This window comes from Argopecten irradians, chromosome 12 (assembly GCF_041381155.1).
Source record: "Argopecten irradians isolate NY chromosome 12, Ai_NY, whole genome shotgun sequence".
NCBI lineage: Eukaryota > Metazoa > Mollusca > Bivalvia > Pectinida > Pectinidae > Argopecten > Argopecten irradians.
The window spans coordinates 2,732,226-2,754,968 of record NC_091145.1 but is presented as its reverse complement, the minus strand read 5'-3'; the positions used below and the strand labels follow the sequence as shown (position 1 = coordinate 2,754,968).

Below are 22,743 nucleotides of genomic sequence, written 5' to 3'. Positions count from 1 at the left end.
TTCAATGTCCTTCTAAATCATAGAAAAATAAGACAGATACAATGTACGGATATTGGGACTTTAAAATAACATTTAATTACTTTAACACAATATTATCCGACATATGCGGACTTAAGTCGCATATTTTATTTTAATCAGCATGTGACAGAGTTTGCTATCGTAAAGACCACAAAAACGTTACAAATATATCAGAAGAGAAATCACTAATTTATCAATAATAAATTAAATATCATCATTTTAATCGATTTATAATATAGTGGAAGCTGACGATACAAGCTAAAATACTTTATTGTTGAAATAGGAAGTTGTAGTTTTCACAGGGCAATTACCAAACTAATAAGAATTTTTGTTATCTTTTCTTTTTCATCTCAACATAAACGTTTTTTGACTTAAAACTAAGTTTTAAATACGTTTTATGGATGGACCGTGCTATTTGTGCATTAATATCTCAGGTAGCTAGGCGGGAATAAACGCGGCTACCTGTTTACAGTTTCACCTGTACAATATATTTATACCTGTCTGTTTGTTTTTGTGTCACTTGTGTGTACCCGTGTACACATGTGCAGATAAGGTAAGCGTGTGACAATGTGATACCTCCTTATCTATCATGTGACTAAACATGTCGGATAGGTATATTACTGAGCATTGAAATGATTTAACCAGTTTAGTAACAATGTGGTTTGTGAATTTCACCTTAATCGTCCAGTCTCTGGTCATCATACTGGTCGCTGGACACCAGTTGTTGTTCGTGAAAGAGAAAGTATCGCTAGTCCAAACTGCTCTGAATGAAGGGGAATCCGTGCTCGTGACGCTGGCTAGCCAATCAGGACTGGATGGGATATTGACCAAACCAGGTATACATTTACTTGTCTATTAATAGACAAAGATTGAGTTAAGGGTCTTAAAAAAATACAATTTAATGGATGCTTGATTTGAATGAATAATGAGAATATTCCTCTTAACTGATAACTGGTTTCAGTAGAAGGATATATAGTATCATGGACAGACATAATGACATTCATATTTCCACTCAAAATCGAAATCTAATGTTGCACTTATCACCATGGCTGCTTTATAAATCCATGTAACAATACTAATAAATGTGCATTCGATGTAAACCTACTTAGAAAGTTATCAAATCCTTTCTAGCCTGGAAGTAACACTGTCACGTGATTTGAGTCTAAGTCTTCCAGAGAATGAAAATATTTATATTTTAAGAACACACCTTCGTCAAAACGCATACTTTTAATGTAATTAGTGAAATTATGTCGCTGTACATATCTAATAGTGTCTTGGATCAGATAAATTCCACACATAGCTGTATAGGTAAAGTATACATTAACGGGTTAGTATTTGTGATGACAATGTGAATAGTATATCTGTGATGACAATGTGAATAGTGTATTTGTGATGGCAATTTGTATAGTGTATTTGTGATGGCAATGTGTATAGTATATTTGTGATGACAATGTGTATGAGTGTATTTGTGATGACAATGTGTAAAGTGTATTTGTGATGACAATGTCTATAGTGTATTTGTGATGACAATGTTGTATAGTGTATTTGTGATGACAATGTGTATAGTGTATTTGTGATGACAATGTATATAGTGTATTTGTGATGACAATGTGTATAGTGTATTTGTGATGACAATGTGTATAGTGTATTTGTGATGACAATGTGTATAGTGTATTTGTGATGACAATGTGTATAGTGTATTTGTGATGACAATGTGTATAATGTATTTGTGATGACAATGTGTATAGTGTATTTGTGATGACAATGTGTATAGTGTATTTGTGATGACAATGTGTATAGTGTATTTGTGATGACAATGTGTAATGTGTTTTGACAATGTGTATAGTGTATTTGTGATGACAATGTGTATAGTGTATTTGTGATGACAATGTGTATAGTGTATTTGTGATGACAATGTGTATAGTGTATTTGTGATGACAATGTGTATAGTGTATTTGTGATGACAATGTGTATAGTGTATTTGTGATGACAATGTGTATAGTGTATTTGTGATGACAATGTGTATAGTGTATTTGTGATGACAATGTATATAGTGTATTTGTGATGACAATGTGTATAGTGTATTTGTGATGACAATGTGTATAGTGTATTTGTGATGACAATGTGTATAGTGTATTTGTGATGACAATGTGTATAGTGTATTTGTGATGACAATGTATATAGTGTATTGACAATGTGTATAGTGTATTTGTATGACAATGTATAGAGCGTATTTGTGATGACAATGTATATAGTGTATTGACAATGTGTATAGTGTATTTGTGATGACAATGTGTATAGTGTATTTGTGATGACAATGTGTATAGTGTATTTGATGACAATGTGATAGTGTATTTGTGATGACAATGTGTATAGTGTATTTGTGATGACAATGTGTATAGTGTATTTGTGATGACAATGTGTAAAGTGTATTTGTGATGACAATGTGTATAGTGTATTTGTGATGACAATGTGTATAGTGTATTTGATGTGATGACAATGTGTATAGTGTATTTGTGATGACAATGTGTAAAGTGTATTTGTGATGACAATATGTATATAGTGTATTTGTGATGACAATGTGTATAGTGTATTTGTGATGACAATGTGTATATAGTGTATTTGTGATGACAATGTGTATAGTGTATTGTGATGACTTGTGTATTTGTGATGACAATGTGTATAGTGTATTTGTGATGACAATATGTAAAGTGTATTTGTGATGACAATGTGTATAGTGTATTTGTGATGACAATGTGTATAGTGTATTTGTGATGACAATGTGTATAGTGTATTTGTGATGACAATGTGTATAGTGTATTTGTGATGACAATGTGTATAGTGTATTTGTGATGACAATGTGTATAGTGTATTTGTGATGACAATGTGTATAGTGTATTTGTGATTGACAATGTGTATAGTGTATTTGTGATGACAATGTGTATAGTGTATTTGTGATGACAATGTGTATAGTGTATTTGTGATGACAATGTGTAATAGTGTATTTGTGATGACAATGTGTATAGTGTATTTGTGGTGACAATGTGTATAGTGTATTTGTGATGACAATGTGTAAAGTGTATTTGTGATGACAATGTGTATAGTGTATTTGTGATGACAATGTGTATAGTGTATTTGTGATGACAATGTGTATAGTGTATTTGTGATGACAATGTGTATAGTGTATTTGTGATGACAATGTGTATAGTGTATTTGTGATGACAATGTGTATAGTGTATTTGTGATGACAATGTGTAAAGTGTATTTGTGATGACAATGTGTATAAAGTGTATTTGTGGTGACAATGTGTAAAGTGTATTTGTGATGACAATGTGTATAAAGTGTATTTGTGATGACAATGTGTATAGTGTATTTGTGATGACAATGTGTATAGTGTATTTGTGATGACAATGTGTATAGTGTATTTGTGATGACAATGTGTATAGTGTATTTGTGATGACAATGTGTATAGTGTATTTGTGATGACAATGTGTATAGTGTATTTGTGAGTGAATAGTGTATTTGTGATGACGATTAATGTGTATAGTGTATTTGTGATGACAATGTGTATAGTGTATTTGTGATGACAATGTGTATAGTGTATTTGTGATGACAATGTGTATAGTGTATTTGTGATGACAATGTGTATAGTGTATTTGTGATGACAATTGTATAGTGTATTTGTGATGACAATGTGTATAGTGTATTTGTGATGACAATGTGTATAAAGTGTATTTGTGATGACAATGTGTATAGTGTATTTGTGATGACAATGTGTATAGTGTATTTGTGATGACAATGTGTATAGTGTATTTGTGATGACAATGTGTATAGTGTATTTGTGATGACAATGTGTATAGTGTATTTGTGATGACAATGTGTATATAGTGTATTTCTGATGACAATGTGTATATAGTGTATTTGTGATGACAATGTGTATAGTGTATTTGTGATGACAATGTGTAAAGTGTATTTGTGATGACAATGTGTATAGTGTATTTTTGATGACAATGTGTATAGTGTATTTGTGATGACAATGTGTATAGTGTATTTGTGATGACAATGTGTATAGTGTATTTGTGATGACAATGTGTATAGTGTATTTGTGATGACAATGTGTATAGTGTATTTGTGATGACAATGTGTATAGTGTATTTGTGATGACAATGTGTATAGTGTATTTGTGATGACAATGTGTATAGTGTATTTGTGATGACAATGTGTATAGTGTATTTGTGATGACAATGTGTATAGTGTATTTGTGATGACAATGTGTAAAGTGTATTTGTGATTGACAATGTGTAAAGTGTATTTGTGATGACAATGTGTATAGTGTATTTGTGATGACAATGTGTATAGTGTATTTGTGATGACAATGTGTATAGTGTATTTGTGATGACAATGTGTATAGTGTATTTGTGATGACAATGTGTATAGTGTATTTGTGATGACAATGTGTATAGTGTATTTGTGATGACAATGTGTATAGTGTATTTGTGATGACAATGTGTATAGTGTATTTGTGATGACAATGTGTATAGTGTATTTGTGATGACAATGTGTATAGTGTATTTGTGATGACAATGTGTATAAAGTGTATTTGTGATGACAATGTGTATAGTGTATTTGTGATGACAATGTGTATAGTGTATTTGTGATGACAATGTGTATAGTGTATTTGTGATGACAATGTGTATAGTGTATTTGTGATGACAATGTGTATAGTGTATTTGTGATGACAATGTGTATAGTGTATTTGTGATGACAATGTGTATAGTGTATTTTTGTGATGACAATGTGTATAGTGTATTTGTGATGACAATGTGTATAGTGTATTTGTGATGACAATGTGTATAGTGTATTTGTGATGACAATGTGTATAGTGTATTTGTGATGACAATGTGTATAGTGTATTTGTGATGACAATGTTTATAGTGTATTTGTGATGACAATGTGTATAGTGTATTTGTGATGACAATGTGTATAGTGTATTTGTGATGACAATGTGTATAGTGTATTTGTGATGACAATGTGTATAGTGTATTTGTGATGACAATGTGTATAGTGTATTTAGTGTATTGTGATGACAATGTGTATAGTGTATTTGTGATGACAATGTGTATAGTGTATTTGTGATGACAATGTGTATAGTGTATTTGTGTGATGACAATGTGTATAGTGTATTTGTGATGACAATGTTATATAGTGTATTTGTGATGACAATGTTATAGTGTATTTGGATGACAAGTGTAAGTATTTGTGATGACAATGTATATAGTGTATTTGTGATGACAATGTATAGTGTATTTGTGATGACAATGTGTGTATTTGTGATGACAATGTGTATAGTGTATTTGTGATGACAATGTGTATAAGTGTATTTGTGATGACAATGTGTATAGTGTATTTGTGATGACAATGTGTATAGTGTATTTGTGATGACAATGTGTATAGTGTATTTGTGATGACAATGTGTATAGTGTATTTGTGATGACAATGTGTATAGTGTATTTGTGGTGACAATGTGTATAGTGTATTTGTGATGACAATGTGTATAGTGTATTTGTGATGACAATGTGTATAGTGTATTTGTGATGACAATGTGTATAGTGTATTTGTGATGACAATGTGTATAGTGTATTTGTGATGACAATGTGTATAGTGTATTTGTGATGACAATGTGTATATAGTGTATTTGTGATGACAATGTGTATAGTGTATTTGTGATGACAATGTGTATATAGTGTATTTCTGATGACAATGTGTATAGTGTATTTGTGATGACAATGTGTATAGTGTATTTGTGATGACAATGTGTATAGTGTATTTGTGATGACAATGTGTATAGTGTATTTGTGATGACAATGTGTATAGTGTATTTGTGATGACAATGTGTATAGTGTATTTGTGATGACAATGTGTATAGTGTATTTGTGATGACAATGTGTATAGTGTATTTGTGATGACAATGTGTATAGTGTATTTGTGATGACAATGTGTATAGTGTATTTGTGATGACAATGTGTATAGTGTATTTGTGATGACAATGTGTATAGTGTATTTGTGATGACAATGTGTAATAGTGTATTTGTGATGATTACAATGTGTATAGTGTATTTGTGATGACAATGTGTATAGTGTATTTGTGATGACAATGTGTATAGTGTATTTGTGATGACAATGTGTATAGTGTATTTGTGATGACAATGTGTATAGTGTATTTGTGATGACAATGTGTATAGTGTATTTGTGATGACAATGTGTAAAGTGTATTTGTGATGACAATGTGTATAGTGTATTTGTGATGACAATGTGTATAGTGTATTTGTGATGACAATGTGTATAGTGTATTTGTGATGACAATGTGTATAGTGTATTTGTGATGACAATGTGTATAGTGTATTTGTGATGACAATGTGTAAAGTGTATTTGTGATGACAATGTGTATAGTGTATTTGTGATGACAATGTGTATAGTGTATTTGTGATGACAATGTGTATAGTGTATTTGTGATGACAATGTGTATAGTGTATTTGTGATGACAATGTGTAATGTGTTTTGACAATGTGTATAGTGTATTTGTGATGACAATGTGTATAGTGTATTTGTGATGACAATGTGTATAGTGTATTTGTGATGACAATGTGTATAGTGTATTTGTGATGACAATGTGTATAGTGTATTTGTGATGACAATGTGTATAGTGTATTTGTGATGACAATGTGTATAGTGTATTTGTGATGACAATGTTGTATAGTGTATTTGTGATGACAATGTGTATAGTGTATTTGTGATGACAATGTGTATAGTGTGTATTTGTGATGACAATGTGTAATAGTGTATTTGTGATGACAATGTGTTATAGTGTATTTGTGATGACAATGTGTATAGTGTATTTGTGATGACAATGTGTATAGTGTATTTGTGATGACAATGTGTATAGTGTATTTGTGATGACAATGTGTATAGTGTATTTGTGATGACAATGTGTATAGTGTATTTGTGATGACAATGTGTATAGTGTATTTTGATAATGTGTATAGTGTATTTGTGATGACAATGTGTATAGTGTATTTGTGATGACAATGTGTATAGTGTATTTGTGATGACAATGTGTATAGTGTATTTGTGATGACAATGTGTATAGTGTATTTGTGATGACAATGTGTATAGTGTATTTGTGATGACAATGTGTATAGTGTATTTGTGATGACAATGTGTATAGTGTATTTGTGATGACAATGTGTATAGTGTATTTGTGATGACAATGTGTATAGTGTATTTGTGATGACAATGTGTATAGTGTATTTGTGATGACAATGTGTATAGTGTATTTGTGATGACAATGTGTATAGTGTATTTGTGATGACAATGTGTATAGTGTATTTGTGATGACAATGTGTATAGTGTATTTGTGATGACAATGTGTATAGTGTATTTGTGATGACAATGTGTATAGTGTATTTGTGATGACAATGTGTATAGTGTATTTGTGATGACAATGTGTATAGTGTATTTGTGATGACAATGTGTATAGTGTATTTGTGATGACAATGTGTATAGTGTATTTGTGATGACAATGTGTATGTGTATTAAGTGTATTTGTGATGACAATGTGTATAGTGTATTTGTGATGACAATGTGTATAGTGTATTTGTGATGACAATGTGTATAGTGTATTTGTGATGACAATGTGTATAGTGTATTTGTGATGACAATGTGTATAGTGTATTTGTGATGACAATGTGTATAGTGTATTTGTGATGACAATGTGTATAGTGTATTTGTGATGACAATGTGTATAGTGTATTTGTGATGACAATGTGTTAAAGTGTATTTGTGATGACAATGTGTATAGTGTATTTGTGATGACAATGTGTATAGTGTATTTGTGATGACAATGTGTATAGTGTATTTGTGATGACAATGTGTATAGTGTATTTGTGATGAGTGTATTGTGATGTGTATAGTGTATTTGTGATGACAATGTAATGTATTTTGATGACAGTGTGTATAGTGTATTTGTGATGACAATGTGTATATAGTGTATTTGTGATGACAATGTGTATAAAGTGTATTTGTGATGACAATGTGTATAGTGTATTTGTGATGACAATGTGTATAGTGTATTTGTGATGACAATGTGTATAGTGTATTTGTGATGACAATGTGTATAGTGTATTTGTGATGACAATGTGTATAAAGTGTATTTGTGATGACAATGTTAATAGTGTATTTGTGATGACAATGTGTATAGTGTATTTGTGATGACAATGTGTATAGTGTATTTGTGATGACAATGTGTATAAGTGTATTTGTGATGACAATGTGTATAGTGTATTTGTGATGACAATGTATTTGTGATGACAATGTGTATAGTGTATTTGTGATGACAATGTGTATAGTGTATTTGTGATGACAATGTGTATAAAGTGTATTTCTGATGACAATGTGTATAGTGTATTTGTGATGACAATGTGTATAGTGTATTTGTGATGACAATGTGTATAGTGTATTTGTGATGACAATGTGTATAAGTGTATTTGTGATGACAATGTGTATAGTGTATTTGTGATGACAATGTGTATAGTGTATTTGTGATGACAATGTGTATAGTGTATTTGTGATGACAATGTGTATATAGTGTATTTGTGATGACAATGTGTATAGTGTATTTGTGATGACAATGTGTATAGTGTATTTGTGATGACAATGTGTATTAGTAGTGTATTTGTGATGACAATGTGTATAGTGTATTTGTGATGACAATGTGTATAGTGTATTTGTGATGACAATGTGTATAGTGTATTTGTGATGACAATGTGTATAGTGTATTTGTGATGACAATGTGTATAGTGTATTTGTGATGATTGACAATGTGTATAGTGTATTTGTGATGACAATGTGTATAGTGTATTTGTGATGACAATGTGTATAGTGTATTTGTGATGACAATGTGTATAGTGTATTTGTGATGACAATGTGTATAGTGTATTTGTGATGACAATGTGTATAGTGTATTTGTGATGACAATGTGTATAGTGTATTTGTGATGACAATGTGTATAGTGTATTTGTGATGACAATGTGTATAGTGATTTGTGATGACAATGTGTATAGTGTATTTGTGATGACAATGTGTATAGTGTATTTGTGATGACAATGTGTATAGTGTATTTGTGATGACAATGTGTATAGTGTATTTGTGATGACAATGTGTATAGTGTATTTGTGATGACAATGTGTATAGTGTATTTGTGATGACAATGTGTATAGTGTATTTGTGATGACAATGTGTATAGTGTATTTGTGATGACAATGTGTATAGTGTATTTGTGATGACAATGTGTATAGTGTATTTGTGATGACAATGTGTATATAGTGTATTTGTGATGACAATGTGTATAGTGTATTTGTGATGACAATGTGTATAGTGTATTTGTGATGACAATGTGTATAGTGTATTTGTGATGACAATGTGTATAGTGTATTTGTGATGACAATGTGTATAGTGTATTTGTGATGACAATGTGTATAGTGTATTTGTGATGACAATGTGTATAAAGTGTATTTGTGATGACAATGTGTATAGTGTATTTGTGATGACAATGTGTATAGTGTATTTGTGATGACAATGTGTATAGTGTATTTGTGATGACAATGTTATATGTATTTGTGATGACAATGTGTATAGTGTATTTGTGATGACAATGTGTATAGTGTATTTGTGATGACAATGTGTATAGTGTATTTGTGATGACAATGTGTATAGTGTATTTGTGATGACAATGTGTATAGTGTATTTATTTGTGATGACAATGTGTATAGTGTATTTGTGATGACAATGTGTATAGTGTATTTGTGATGACAATGTGTATAAAGTGTATTTGTGATGACAATGTGTATAGTGTATTTGTGATGACAATGTGTATAGTGTATTTGTGATGACAATGTGTATAGTGTATTTGTGATGACAATGTGTATAGTGTATTTGTGATGACAATGTGTATGTGTATTTGTGATGACAATGTGTATAGTGTATTTGTGATGACAATGTGTATAGTGTATTTGTGATGACAATGTGTATAGTGTATTTGTGATGACAATGTGTATAGTGTATTGTGATGACAATGTGTATAGTGTATTTGTGATGACAATGTGTATGTGTATTTGTGATGACAATGTGTATAGTGTATTTGTGATGACAATGTGTATAGTGTATTTGTGATGACAATGTGTATAGTGTATTTGTGATGACAATGTGTATAGTGTATTTGTGATGACAATGTGTATAGTGTATTTGTGATGACAATGTGTATAGTGTATTTGTGATGACAATGTGTATAGTGTATTTGTGATGACAATGTGTATAGTGTATTTGTGATGACAATGTGTATAGTGTATTTGTGATGACAATGTGTATAGTGTATTTGTGATGACAATGTGTAAAGTGTATTTGTGATGACAATGTGTAAAGTGTATTTGTGATGACAATGTGTATAGTGTATTTGTGATGACAATGTGTATAGTGTATTTGTGATGACAATGTGTATAGTGTATTGTATTTGTGATGACAATGTGTGTATAGTGTATTTGTGATGACAATGTGTATAGTGTATTTGTGATGACAATGTGTATAGTGTATTTGTGATGACAATGTGTATAGTGTATTTGTGATGACAATGTGTATAGTGTATTTGTGATGACAATGTGTAAAGTGTATTTGTGATGACAATGTGTATAGTGTATTTGTGATGACAATGTGTATAGTGTATTTGTGATGACAATGTGTATAGTGTATTTGTGATGACAATGTGTATAGTGTATTTGTGATGACAATGTGTATAGTGTATTTGTGATGACAATGTGTATAGTGTATTTGTGATGACAATGTGTATAGTGTATTTGTGATGACAATGTGTATAGTGTATTTGTGATGACAATGTGTATAGTGTATTTGTGATGACAATGTGTATAGTGTATTTGTGATGACAATGTGTATAGTGTATTTGTGATGACAATGTGTATAGTGTATTTGTGATGACAATGTGTATAGTGTATTGTACATTGTATAGTGTATTTGTGATGACAATGTGTATAGTGTATTTGTGATGACAATGTGTGTTAGTGTGTATGTGATGACAATGTGTATAGTGTATTTGTGATGACAATGTGTATAGTGTATTTGTGATGTGTATAGTGTTGTGATGACAATGTGTATAGTGTATTTGTGATGACAATGTGTATAGTGTATTTGTGATGACAATGTGTATAGTGTATTTGTGATGACAATGTGTATAGTGTATTTTTGATGACAATGTGTATAGTGGTATTTGTGATGACAATGTGTATAGTGTATTTGTGATGACAATGTGTATATAGTGTATTTGTGATGACAATGTGTATAGTGTATTTGTGATGACAATGTGTATAGTGTATTTGTGATGATGACAATGTGTATAGTGTATTTGTGATGACAATGTGTTAGTGTATTTGTGATGACAATGTGTATAGTGTATTTGTGTTGACAATGTGTATAGTGTATTTGTGATGACAATGTGTATAGTGTATTTGTGATGACAATGTGTATAGTGTATTTGTGATGACAATGTGTATAGTGTATTTGTGATGACAATGTGTATAGTGTATTTGTGATGACAATGTGTATAGTGTATTTGTGATGACAATGTGTATAGTGTATTTGTGATGACAATGTGTATAGTGTATTTGTGATGACAATGTGTATAGTGTATTTGTGATGACAATGTGTATAGTGTATTTGTGATGACAATGTGTATAGTGTATTTGTGATGACAATGTGTATAGTGTTATTTGTGATGACAATGTGTATAGTGTATTTGTGATGACAATGTGTATAAAGTGTATTTGTGATGACAATGTGTATAGTGTATTTGTGATGACAATGTGTATAGTGTATTTGTGATGACAATGTGTATAGTGTATTTGTGATGACAATGTGTATAGTGTATTTGTGATGACAATGTGTATAGTGTATTTGTGATGACAATGTGTATAGTGTATTTGTGATGACAATGTGTATAGTGTATTTGTGATGACAATGTGTATAGTGTATTTGTGATGACAATGTGTATAAAGTGTATTTGTGATGACAATGTGTATAGTGTATTTGTGATGACAATGTGTATAGTGTATTTGTGATGACAATGTGTATAGTGTATTTGTGATGACAATGTGTATAAGTGTATTTGTGATGACAATGTGTAAAGTGTATTTGGTGATGACAATGTGTATAGTGTATTTGTGATGACAATGTGTATAGTGTATTTGTGATGACAATGTGTATAGTGTATTTGTGATGACAATGTGTATAGTGTATTTGTGATGACAATGTGTATAGTGTATTTGTGATGACAATGTGTATATAGTGTATTTGTGATGACAATGTATGTGTAAAGTGTATTTGTGATGACAATGTGTATAGTGTATTTGTGATGACAATGTGTATAGTGTATTTGTGATGACAATGTGTATGTGTGACATTTAGTGATTGGACAATGTGTATAGTGTATTTGTGATGACAATGTGTATAGTGTATTTGTGATGCAATGTGTAATGTGTATGCAATGTGTATTTTGTGATGACAATGTGTATAGTGTATTTGTGATGACAATGTGTATAGTGTGTATTTGTGATGACAATGTGTATAGTGTGTATTTGTGATGACAATGTGTATAGTGTATTTGTGATGACAATGTGTATAGTGTATTTGTGATGACAATGTGTATAGTGTATTTGTGATGACAATGTGTATTAAAGTGTATTTGTGATGACAATGTGTATAGTGTATTTGTGATGACAATGTGTATAGTGTATTTGTGATGACAATGTGTATAGTGTATTTGTGATGACAATGTGTATAGTGTATTTGTGATGACACATGTGTATAGTGTATTTGTGATGACAATGTGTATAGTGTATTTGTGATGACAATGTGTATAGTGTATTTGTGATGACAATGTGTATAGTGTATTGTGTGATGACAATGTGTATAGTGTATTTGTGATGACAATGTGTATAGTGTATTTGTGATGACAATGTGTAATGTGTTTTGATGACAATGTGTATAGTGTATTTGTGATGACAATGTATATAGTGTATTTGTGATGACAATGTGTATAGTGTATTTGTGATGACAATGTGTATAGTGTATTTGTGATGACAATGTGTATAGTGTATTTGTGATGACAATGTGTATAGTGTATTGACAATGTGTATAGTGTATTTGTGATGACAATGTGTATAGTGTATTTGTGATGACAATGTGTATAGTGTATTTGTGTGATGTGTGTATGTGTATTTGTGATGACAATGTGTATAGTGTATTTGTGATGACAATGTGTATAGTGTATTTGTGTACATGTGTATGTATTTGTGATGACAATGTGTATAGTGTATTTGTGATGACAATGTGTATAGTGTATGACAATGTGTATGTATTTGTGATGACAATGTGTATAGTGTATTTGTGATGACAATGTGTATAGGTGTATTTGTGATGACAATGTGTATAGTGTATTTGTGATGACAATGTGTATAGTGTATTTGTGATGACAATGTGTATAGTGTATTTGTGATGACAATGTGTATAGTGTATTTGTGATGACAATGTGTAATAGTGTATTTGTATTTGTGATGACAATGTGTATAGTGTATTTGTGATGACAATGTGTATAGTGTATTTGTGATGACAATGTGTATAGTGTATTTGTGATGACAATGTGTATAGTGTATTTGTGATGACAATGTGTATAGTGTATTTGTGATGACAATGTGTATAGTGTATTTGATTACAATGTGTATAGTGTATTTGTGATGACAATGTGTATAGTGTATTTCTGATCCGATATACAGTAATAAAATACTCCAATAAAAGCAACGCGAACAGGTAACATAATTTCATTTCATAACTTCCTCAAGTTTACGATAAATAGTACCCTGAAGCTATTAAATATCCATTGGTACAGTAATAAATTCCGATAATAACGAATAGTTGTAACATAATTCATCTGATAACTCCCTCAAGTTGTAGTTTTGCACTACATAATTTCTGAATGGAATGGCGCGGTTGATAGACGTTAGCGGTATTTAAACCATTTTTTCCATTTTAAATAAGCTTTTAATGATATCATTTTCATCAAACGTATTGGACATCAGCCGACGCCTCTTCATAATTTAATTTTAACACATATACCTACTAATTCTACTTAATCATCTTTATGTCATATTGTCATATTGATATGTCATTCATTGTATGATCATGTTATATGTAGAGTATACGAATATGCACGAAGGCTTTTTGAGTGTACTACACACAATGGTTATATATGCTTATGTATGCATTATGATACATAGTCATGTTTATGTATCGTGATGAATGTTAGCATGTTATGTAATAATGAATTGAGTTTGATTTGGTTTGATTTTACCTACCGGTTCCATATAACAAAATAAGGTGAATCTGTTCGTGTCCCCTATTTTACCTCTGACATCATTTCTAATAGGTAACCTGACGCTGTTTGGTCCTACTGACGACGCCTTCTTTGAACTTCCTATGGAAATTCGGTATGCTCTAGAGAATGACAACCAGACAAGGCTAGCGTTCCTGAACTACCACATAGTCAACCAGACTATACACAAGTCTCAACTTAAAAACGAGGCTACCTTCAACACACTGACTGGCCAACCAATCCGCATCAACTTTTATCATAACAATACGGTGAGTTGTTTGTGGAAATCTGAAATGAGGAACAATGGATTACCCCGATGTCAACAAAGGCCGCGAAAGACAGAGTTTCTCCCATACTCGACAGGGTTATCCCGCGGTTGCTAGCTAGTGAAAAGATAACTCTGTCTTTTACCGGTGTAGGGACAAGACACAAACGCGCTAGACACTGACGTCATCAATACATCCGGTGACCATTTTTACACACAGCGACGTTCATGTCGACTGTTTTTTTACCATTTCTCGTTAAACTATTGAAGAAAAGGAATCTTACATAAGCCAGTCAGGTGGACAGGGATACTCCCGAAAGGTTTTGACCATCAAGCCTCGGGTTGACCAGCCAAAATCTTTCACTTAGGTTGAGTTATCCCTGTCCACTTGACAGACCCATGTAAGATTCTATTAGTCTTTAAAATGATGAGGTCTCTATGTGGTAATATTGGCGCTCTTTGATCACAAAACTTAGTAGGTTGTTATGATTTGTGGTGGCTTGGAGATATTTCTGTATACGTTAATATGTAGTACTTTTATCAAATCTGTCTACTCTTCTGGATTTTCTTTGTTTCTTTTCTAGAAAATGACTTTGAATTTATATTCTTTTCGCATTAAAGCGGTTGAGTATTTGATTTTATTTCTTAAACAACATGTCAATGAGTTTGTTCATATGTTTCCAGACCAAAGATTAGTATCTAATTATATTATAAGGATACCATGGTCATTTGGCCATGGTGACATTAGTATTTTATAAGGATACCATGGTCATTTGGCCATGGTGACATTAGTATTTCATATACAAATACAGATACATGGCATGTATTGTATTAATGCTATACTCTATAACATTGAATGTTTGTTGAATAGAAACTACAAATGTCTACCCATGAAATACTTCGAAATCTCCAAAAACAGGAAAATATTCACAGCACATACATATATTAGTCAATAATTTGCTTATTAATTAATATAATCTCTGGTGTGTTTTAGTATTAACCATTTATTAACAAAGACATATTTCAAAGGCATTTGATGACAAAAATATACAAAATATAAAACACATTTTATCAAACATCATAGTATCTCCAACATAACAATTATCTCCCTTAATCCGACTGATCTAGGTGGCTACAGCGTCTGGGCGCCCTATTGACCTCGGAAGGGTCGACCTAAACGCAACCAATGGGGTTCTAAACGTGTTGGATGGTGTGATGTTTCCGCCCGTGGGGTCAATGGCTGACGGATGTCGGCAGTCACAGCCCCTCCAGACCCTCACAACACTCCTCATAGAGTCAACAGTCATTAAGGACGTCGGCAGTAAGTAATGTTTTTTTTTTTTTATTTCACATCCTTCATTTATGTATAAAGTAAATGCAAGGATGTTCCAACATTTGGGCTGAAGTAATATAACTTATTACAACACTTTGTGATCTTGTCTTTCCTTTGGAATAGTGAATGCTATTTTCTACAATAAGAAATACGATTTCTAGTTCTTCGAAAAAATTCATGGTTGTGTAAACAATTATGTAATCAGTAATCCTGTTTTTTCGTTTTTGTTTTTAAGCGCTGGGACCTCTCACGCTCTTTGCGCCAACCAATGATGCATTTGCTAAACTACCGAACGGAGCCATAGATGCACTTCTTCAAAACACAACGGCATTAAAAGGTCAGATGACAAGAAGTATAGGAAACAACCTTGCAAGATTGAACGCATAATATAAAGAAGTTAAATCCAAAACACAACATAAGAAAGTTAAGATAGAAACACAACATTAAAGAACTTATTATCTGATAAGTAAATTATATTAGAGTATGTCATACCAAAAGCCAGATGACATCTAAGGTCAAAGCATGAGAAAGCAAGTAGAGATCATAACATATATAAGGTTGGACAACAGCATTATAAAATTCAGATCACAACATAACAAAGCTGAGGGCACAACAATCACGACATACAATAAACAACTGTTAGAGGGCAACATAAGGCATACATGTCAAGGCACGGCATCACAGATGTAAGGGAAGAAGCTACCTATTGTTATAACATATAATAAGTAAGATATAAATATGTATAATATATTTGCTGTTGTAATTCAACGGTTTTAGTATATGAATACATTTCCCGTATGCCGCAACAATATCTCCTGTACAAGTACATGTAGAGTGGGACCATATGAGATTTGGTCGTGACATAAAATCCCCATGCAAATGTAGTTAGACAGGTAGCATAAATTTATCACAAGTATTAATATTTTACAGTACATTGCATGATTAATTTGATATTGCCGCAAAATCAATCCTCTTGGAAACAAAAAAAAAAAAAAAAAAAAAAAAAAAAAAAAAATCGTTGCTCACAATTTGTTACTTAAATGGTTTTCACGGAGATATTTATCCACCTACGTTGTTTATTACCTGGCACTACACATAATATAAATAAACTGTAATATTTTATAATATATAATAAAAAAAATTGATTTTACAAAAAGAAAACATGCATGTACGATTTAGTTTTTTCACTGATATTTATGATCGTACATATGTACGTGCTTTCGCCTCTTTACAGATTTGATGTATTATCACGTGGTACTTAACACATACTACAGGGCTGGCATGGAGACGGGATCACTGAAAACACTTAACGGCAACTCTATAAACCTCAACGTGACCTTGGGTAAAGTGTATATACAAACCTATCTCTAATGGAATACATACGGACATTTTGAAAGTTGCAATATATTCCTAATAAAATGTCGCAATGAATCTATGTGAAAACAAACATAAATCAATACAGTAATCAAACGAGATATCTTATCTTCTGATGAAACATTTCTTCCGTTCTGACGAACATCCTTCTAAGGAGAATTCCTTTACTAGTCTAAAAGAATATCTGTATATACGATAAAAGAATGTTTCCATGCTCTGTAAGCTAGCACAATATCTGCTAAATAGGCTTAGGATAGACCTCTTCTACTATACTGAGGTACCAGCATCCAACTTAACCATGGTAAAACCATCTTATATGGCTAAAGCTACATCCTTGTATTTGGCACTACCCTCCTTATAGATTAAACAACCATCCAACAACAAAATCACAGAGCATTATCTACGTATTTTTTCACATTGTTCCACGCCACAGATTATCCTCTAAAACGACAACAAAGGACCTTTTCCTTTTAGGAAAATAGTTCACGGTCATTTTATTAACATGACAATCCTTCATTTCAGTAATTGGAATAGTATCTGCTTCATTCAGGATATTATCCTCCAGCTAGGCTAGATAGTGTCTTCATATAAGGCTAAGGGGCAACCTCTTGCTTGGCTAATGACGAATTTTCCTTCCGGGAAGTTACAGCTGTTGTCTGAACAATCCAAATTACCCAGTGATGCCCATACAATTTAAGTATATATATATGTATATAAGGCGCTCCCTTCAGTGATGATAATTAAATATTGATTTCAATGAGATGTTGTATTACCACATTGTCAAACGCACAAAGATAGTAGTTTTGGGAATGACATTTCTACGTCGAACATAACTAGGTGCTAGTCTGATATTTACACCATTGTCATGTATGCTGGCGTATTTATAAAAAAATGTGGAACGAAATCTGCAAATAGGAGAAACTTTCTACTGTTATGTAGCCTGTATTTAGCCATACCCTTTCATCCGAAGGTGTCGGATTTAAATGATAGCCATTAAAGTCCCCATCGCTACTATAGAACTTAATTTATAAGTGAGAAATACTATAGGCTGATGTCTGTTAGTCGAGTATTCTCCTCATGCATAAAATCTTTGTTGAAATAAAACTTTACAATTTACGGCTAGCGACCAAATGGTAACAAAAACATATATTTTGAAAACAAAACGAAAGATAAAGATTATAGAAAAAACTGTTTGTCTATCTTTAGAATCATTATTTATACAAATTTAGAGTACGTAACATAAAAAAACCGTCAACATTTTAATAAACGACAACTGTATTTTATTTCCAGATGGTGTCACGGTAAATGGTGCTAAAGTGGTATCTGTGGATGAAAATGTCTCTAACGGAGTCATCCATATGCTTGATACGGTGCTATCACCGCCCTAATGCTGGTTGATCGATCGTTATCTCCAAGTCTCTTGAACGGAAGTGCAGGTGATAATGTCCCATGTCTAGCCCGAACACCGCTGGAGACATGGGATCGCAATGGATCACCAGTTGGCTATTTTATTGCTTTGGTCCATTGTACCAAATCAATAAAGACAAAAAAACACCACTATTTCTGGATGATGGCATTTGGAAAATCGTGTAGACAAGTTGCAGATGGTTTGCATTCAAAAGACTAAAACGATAATCAGTTGTAGAAACACTATTCTGAATCACCAATTGATGCAGACTAGGTTATGACAAGAGTGTTGGTTAGAAAACAAAATATTGGTATATATAAATATGAGATTTACTCTTCTTTTGATGAATTATATTCCGCTGATAGGTGTAATAATATTTGTTATCCAAAATATAATGAATTTGAATGTGAAGGTATTGGTTATGCAATAAATTATGTAATAATTTTAATTGATTTTAACGTCCTTTAAAGTGTTTCTATTGAAAAAACTGTGTATCTGGAAAAAAATCCATGGACATGAAGCCAGTACATGGAGCATGTGTAAAACCAATCAATTTAAGTTTGAACCCCACGTTGGAACATATTTAAGGTTTTCATACATCGTGTAAACTGTATACAGAGATATAAAATGAATGGAGGAGTACATATTGACATAAGGTGATTCATAACAGTATGAATAAGTTATCGCGAATAATGTTCATATTTTACAGAAAATCTACACAACTATATCTCATATTAGCCAATAACTAGTATCAAAAACAACTGAATCTCAAGTTATATCCTCGGGGTATAAATATTGGATAATAACATTTATTTCACTCTGGCTAAGTTGATTAAATTGCAAATGACAATCGCCAACGTCCGTCTGTTGTAAAACCTTTTAAAATAACTCAATCCAGTTGTTGTGTACGGTAAAACAACTTTCTTTCGCGGCTACTAAATTTCGCGATTTCCGTTTCAAAGCGCTTTCGCGGAGATTAAGTTTGGCGGATTTAAAATTAAATGAAATTAAGATTAGATTAAATTTAACTAATTATTAGTATGCAAGAATGATGGAAAATATCAATTCACGAAGATAAACTTTTGTGAATTTACATTGATCGCGAAATTCGCGAAAATAAATCGCACGCAAAAGAAAGTTGGTTTACAGTAATCTCTACTTGACCCGCATGTGATTTTGTGTTTTTGCTGTTTTTCAGAATACGTCGATGCCATAATGGCTTAGTTGATTTTCAATGTGTAATATATAAGGTAATAAATTAGGGATGACACTCTTACCCGAAACCTTTATTAGTGTCATGACACCAATCATCGCCGTTACTATAGGCAAAAACTTCTCACATGAACTTGCTAACCTGTTTGGTGTGACAACCTTCATGAGGTTTAAGATTACTTATTTCCCAAGCGTGCGTCATTCCATAAAATAATCATTACATAAAATGAAGTTAAGGATAAACATTTCCCAAGGGTACATCTCCTACCATATCTTTTTAGCTGTTCTGCAGAAATGTGATAATGTGTTCATGTGTACGTTGGAATAAATTACAATGTCAATCATACCAATTATCTTCAGGTTAAATTAGCTTTAAGTAGACTTAATGACAAATGCCCCAAACTACACTGTGTTTTCTAGGCCTATTCAGAATGTTTTCCTTTCGTTATCCCGTTGGTTGTATATCTACATTAAAATATTTGTCTTTTGTACCGATAACCGGGGTCGCTGTTAACCATACATACATAGATTAATGTACTAAACCGCCTCAGAAAATTTAATTTATCGTTGACTAATTTTTTTCTTGAACTGGGAGTACATGACTGGCAGCAAAATTCTTTGCGTATCAATATTTCACTCAAGGGAAAATGTATCAAGTAAACAACCAAGGTCTGTCTATGTAAATCAGTAAGACTAGAAGAGTCGATATTGGTCACGATACATCAGTAACAGTGCTTGAAATTCAGGCTGCTTCATGGAACTTTATATATAATGCATAACACCTTACCCGAACTAAGTCCTCTACAAAATAGCTAAGAACATTTCTGTCTTAAATAACACGCTTCGAGGGAAAGATAAATGGAATGTACATAAGACTAATAAAGAACATATGAAATCACTCATTTCGCATTCTTTTATAAAATCCACATAGAAAACTGATTTTGCCCTTCTAGTTTACTTTGAGATATTATCAAGTATTTACATTACTGGTATTAGATGATGGACGGAGTACATTTAGGTTCAGGTATAATTAATGCTTCAGTACATTTACGTGGGTAGAGTGGAATGAAGCTATCGTATTTTATGGATAAAGTAAGAACTTCGTAACATTTAGCACACATAGCAATCAAAATATATAACAAAACACCTTAGGTAAAGCTTTATAACTACCAACAATCCATTATTATTGTACTTCTGCAAATGGTCGCACTTAATTATCAAGGTACCAAATAGACATTGCAGGTGGCGATTACCAATTTGTTTATAGCTCACGAAATAGACTCTGATTGGCTGACACAGTGAACATTATCCGATTTATTTCCATAACAGTGGTTTAATGCTGATCCGATTCTTGTTGTCCGCGGATCTGACCAATACACTTTGCAGATTTAACAAACTTTGATCGATATTGAATTTTAAAAAAAAATTATTTGGCGGGAAGTACATGGCACCGTACGGTATGCATGTTTGTATATAATTTCACATTGTGTAGTGTATTGTTAAAAAAGCAAACGAAATTAACTTTTCAATGACGTTAAAAGGTAATATTTATACTATCGTTGTCCTTAATATAATTAACAATGTCATCGATTTCTTTATGAAATCATGACTTTAGTAATGAGTGTCATTTTGCTGATGACAATATCATTAAAATTTATGGTATACCGATATATGTTTGGTTTAACATGACTATATATCGGATAAACGCGGGCACAATTTTGGTAGAAACAGGTCACATGACTCGTGGTTGTTGAATATGGTATTTATTCCACACTCCTTTGTTGTTTTATTAAAGTTACTAAACTAAACACACTCACTAAACCTTGTGTCTTTTGAAAGGGTTCAAGGATAACTTGCTCGTGTAGAATAAATTCCATATCAACAACCATTCGTTAAGAAACTTTTAAAATTTTTAATATGTTATTTCACATTAAAAGGAATACGAAATCATTCGTTTATCATTTAAATGAAATAGAAAAATAGAAAATGATTCGTTATAAAGATAGAGTTCATACTGCAATATTTATCACCTAGTAAGCCCTCCCATTAACTAAGTGAATGTCCAGTAGTTTAATATTGTGCATTGTATTAAGAAAACAATGTTCATTAAATCCATGTACATGTACTCCCGATATATGACGTGGTAAACACTGCCATATTACTACAGACGACAAGTGGAAGTAAGACAGGTATGTGGAAGTAAGACAGGTATGCGTAGGTAGGACAGGTAAAAAGGTATGTGTAAGTAAGACAGGTAAGTAAGACAGGTATGTGTAAGTAAGACCGGTAAGTAAGACAGGGATGTGTAAGTAATGTAAGTACGACAGCAATGTGCAAGTAAGACAGGTAAGTAAGACAGGTATGTAGTAAGTAAGACAGTAAGAAGACAGGTATGTGAAAGACAGTAAGACAGGTATGAAGTAAGACGTATGTAAAGGGTAAAGACAGTAAAGACAGGTAATAAACAGGTAAGTAAGACAGGTAATAAGACAGGTATGTGTAAGTAAGACAGGTAATAAGACAGGTATGTGAAGTAAGACAGGTAATAAGAAGTGTAAGTAAGATAGAAGGCAAATAAGACAGGTAAGTAAGACAGGTATATGTAAGTAAGACAGGCAAATAAGACAGGTATGTGTAAGTAAGAC

The 22,743-nt window shown here is 32.1% G+C and overlaps 1 protein-coding gene across 1 annotated transcript; it reads left to right on the top strand.

Moving 5' to 3' along the window:
- The first annotated feature begins 577 nt into the window (after positions 1-577).
- Positions 578-19,338, top strand: LOC138336048 (periostin-like). The gene is made up of 6 exons (XM_069285321.1): positions 578-854; positions 14,561-14,775; positions 15,900-16,092; positions 16,340-16,441; positions 17,339-17,446; positions 18,769-19,338. Exons 1-6 carry the CDS (start codon positions 674-676, stop codon positions 18,864-18,866), a joined length of 897 nt encoding a protein of 298 aa, XP_069141422.1. The 5' UTR covers positions 578-673; the 3' UTR covers positions 18,867-19,338.
- The last annotated feature ends 3,405 nt before the right edge of the window (positions 19,339-22,743 follow it).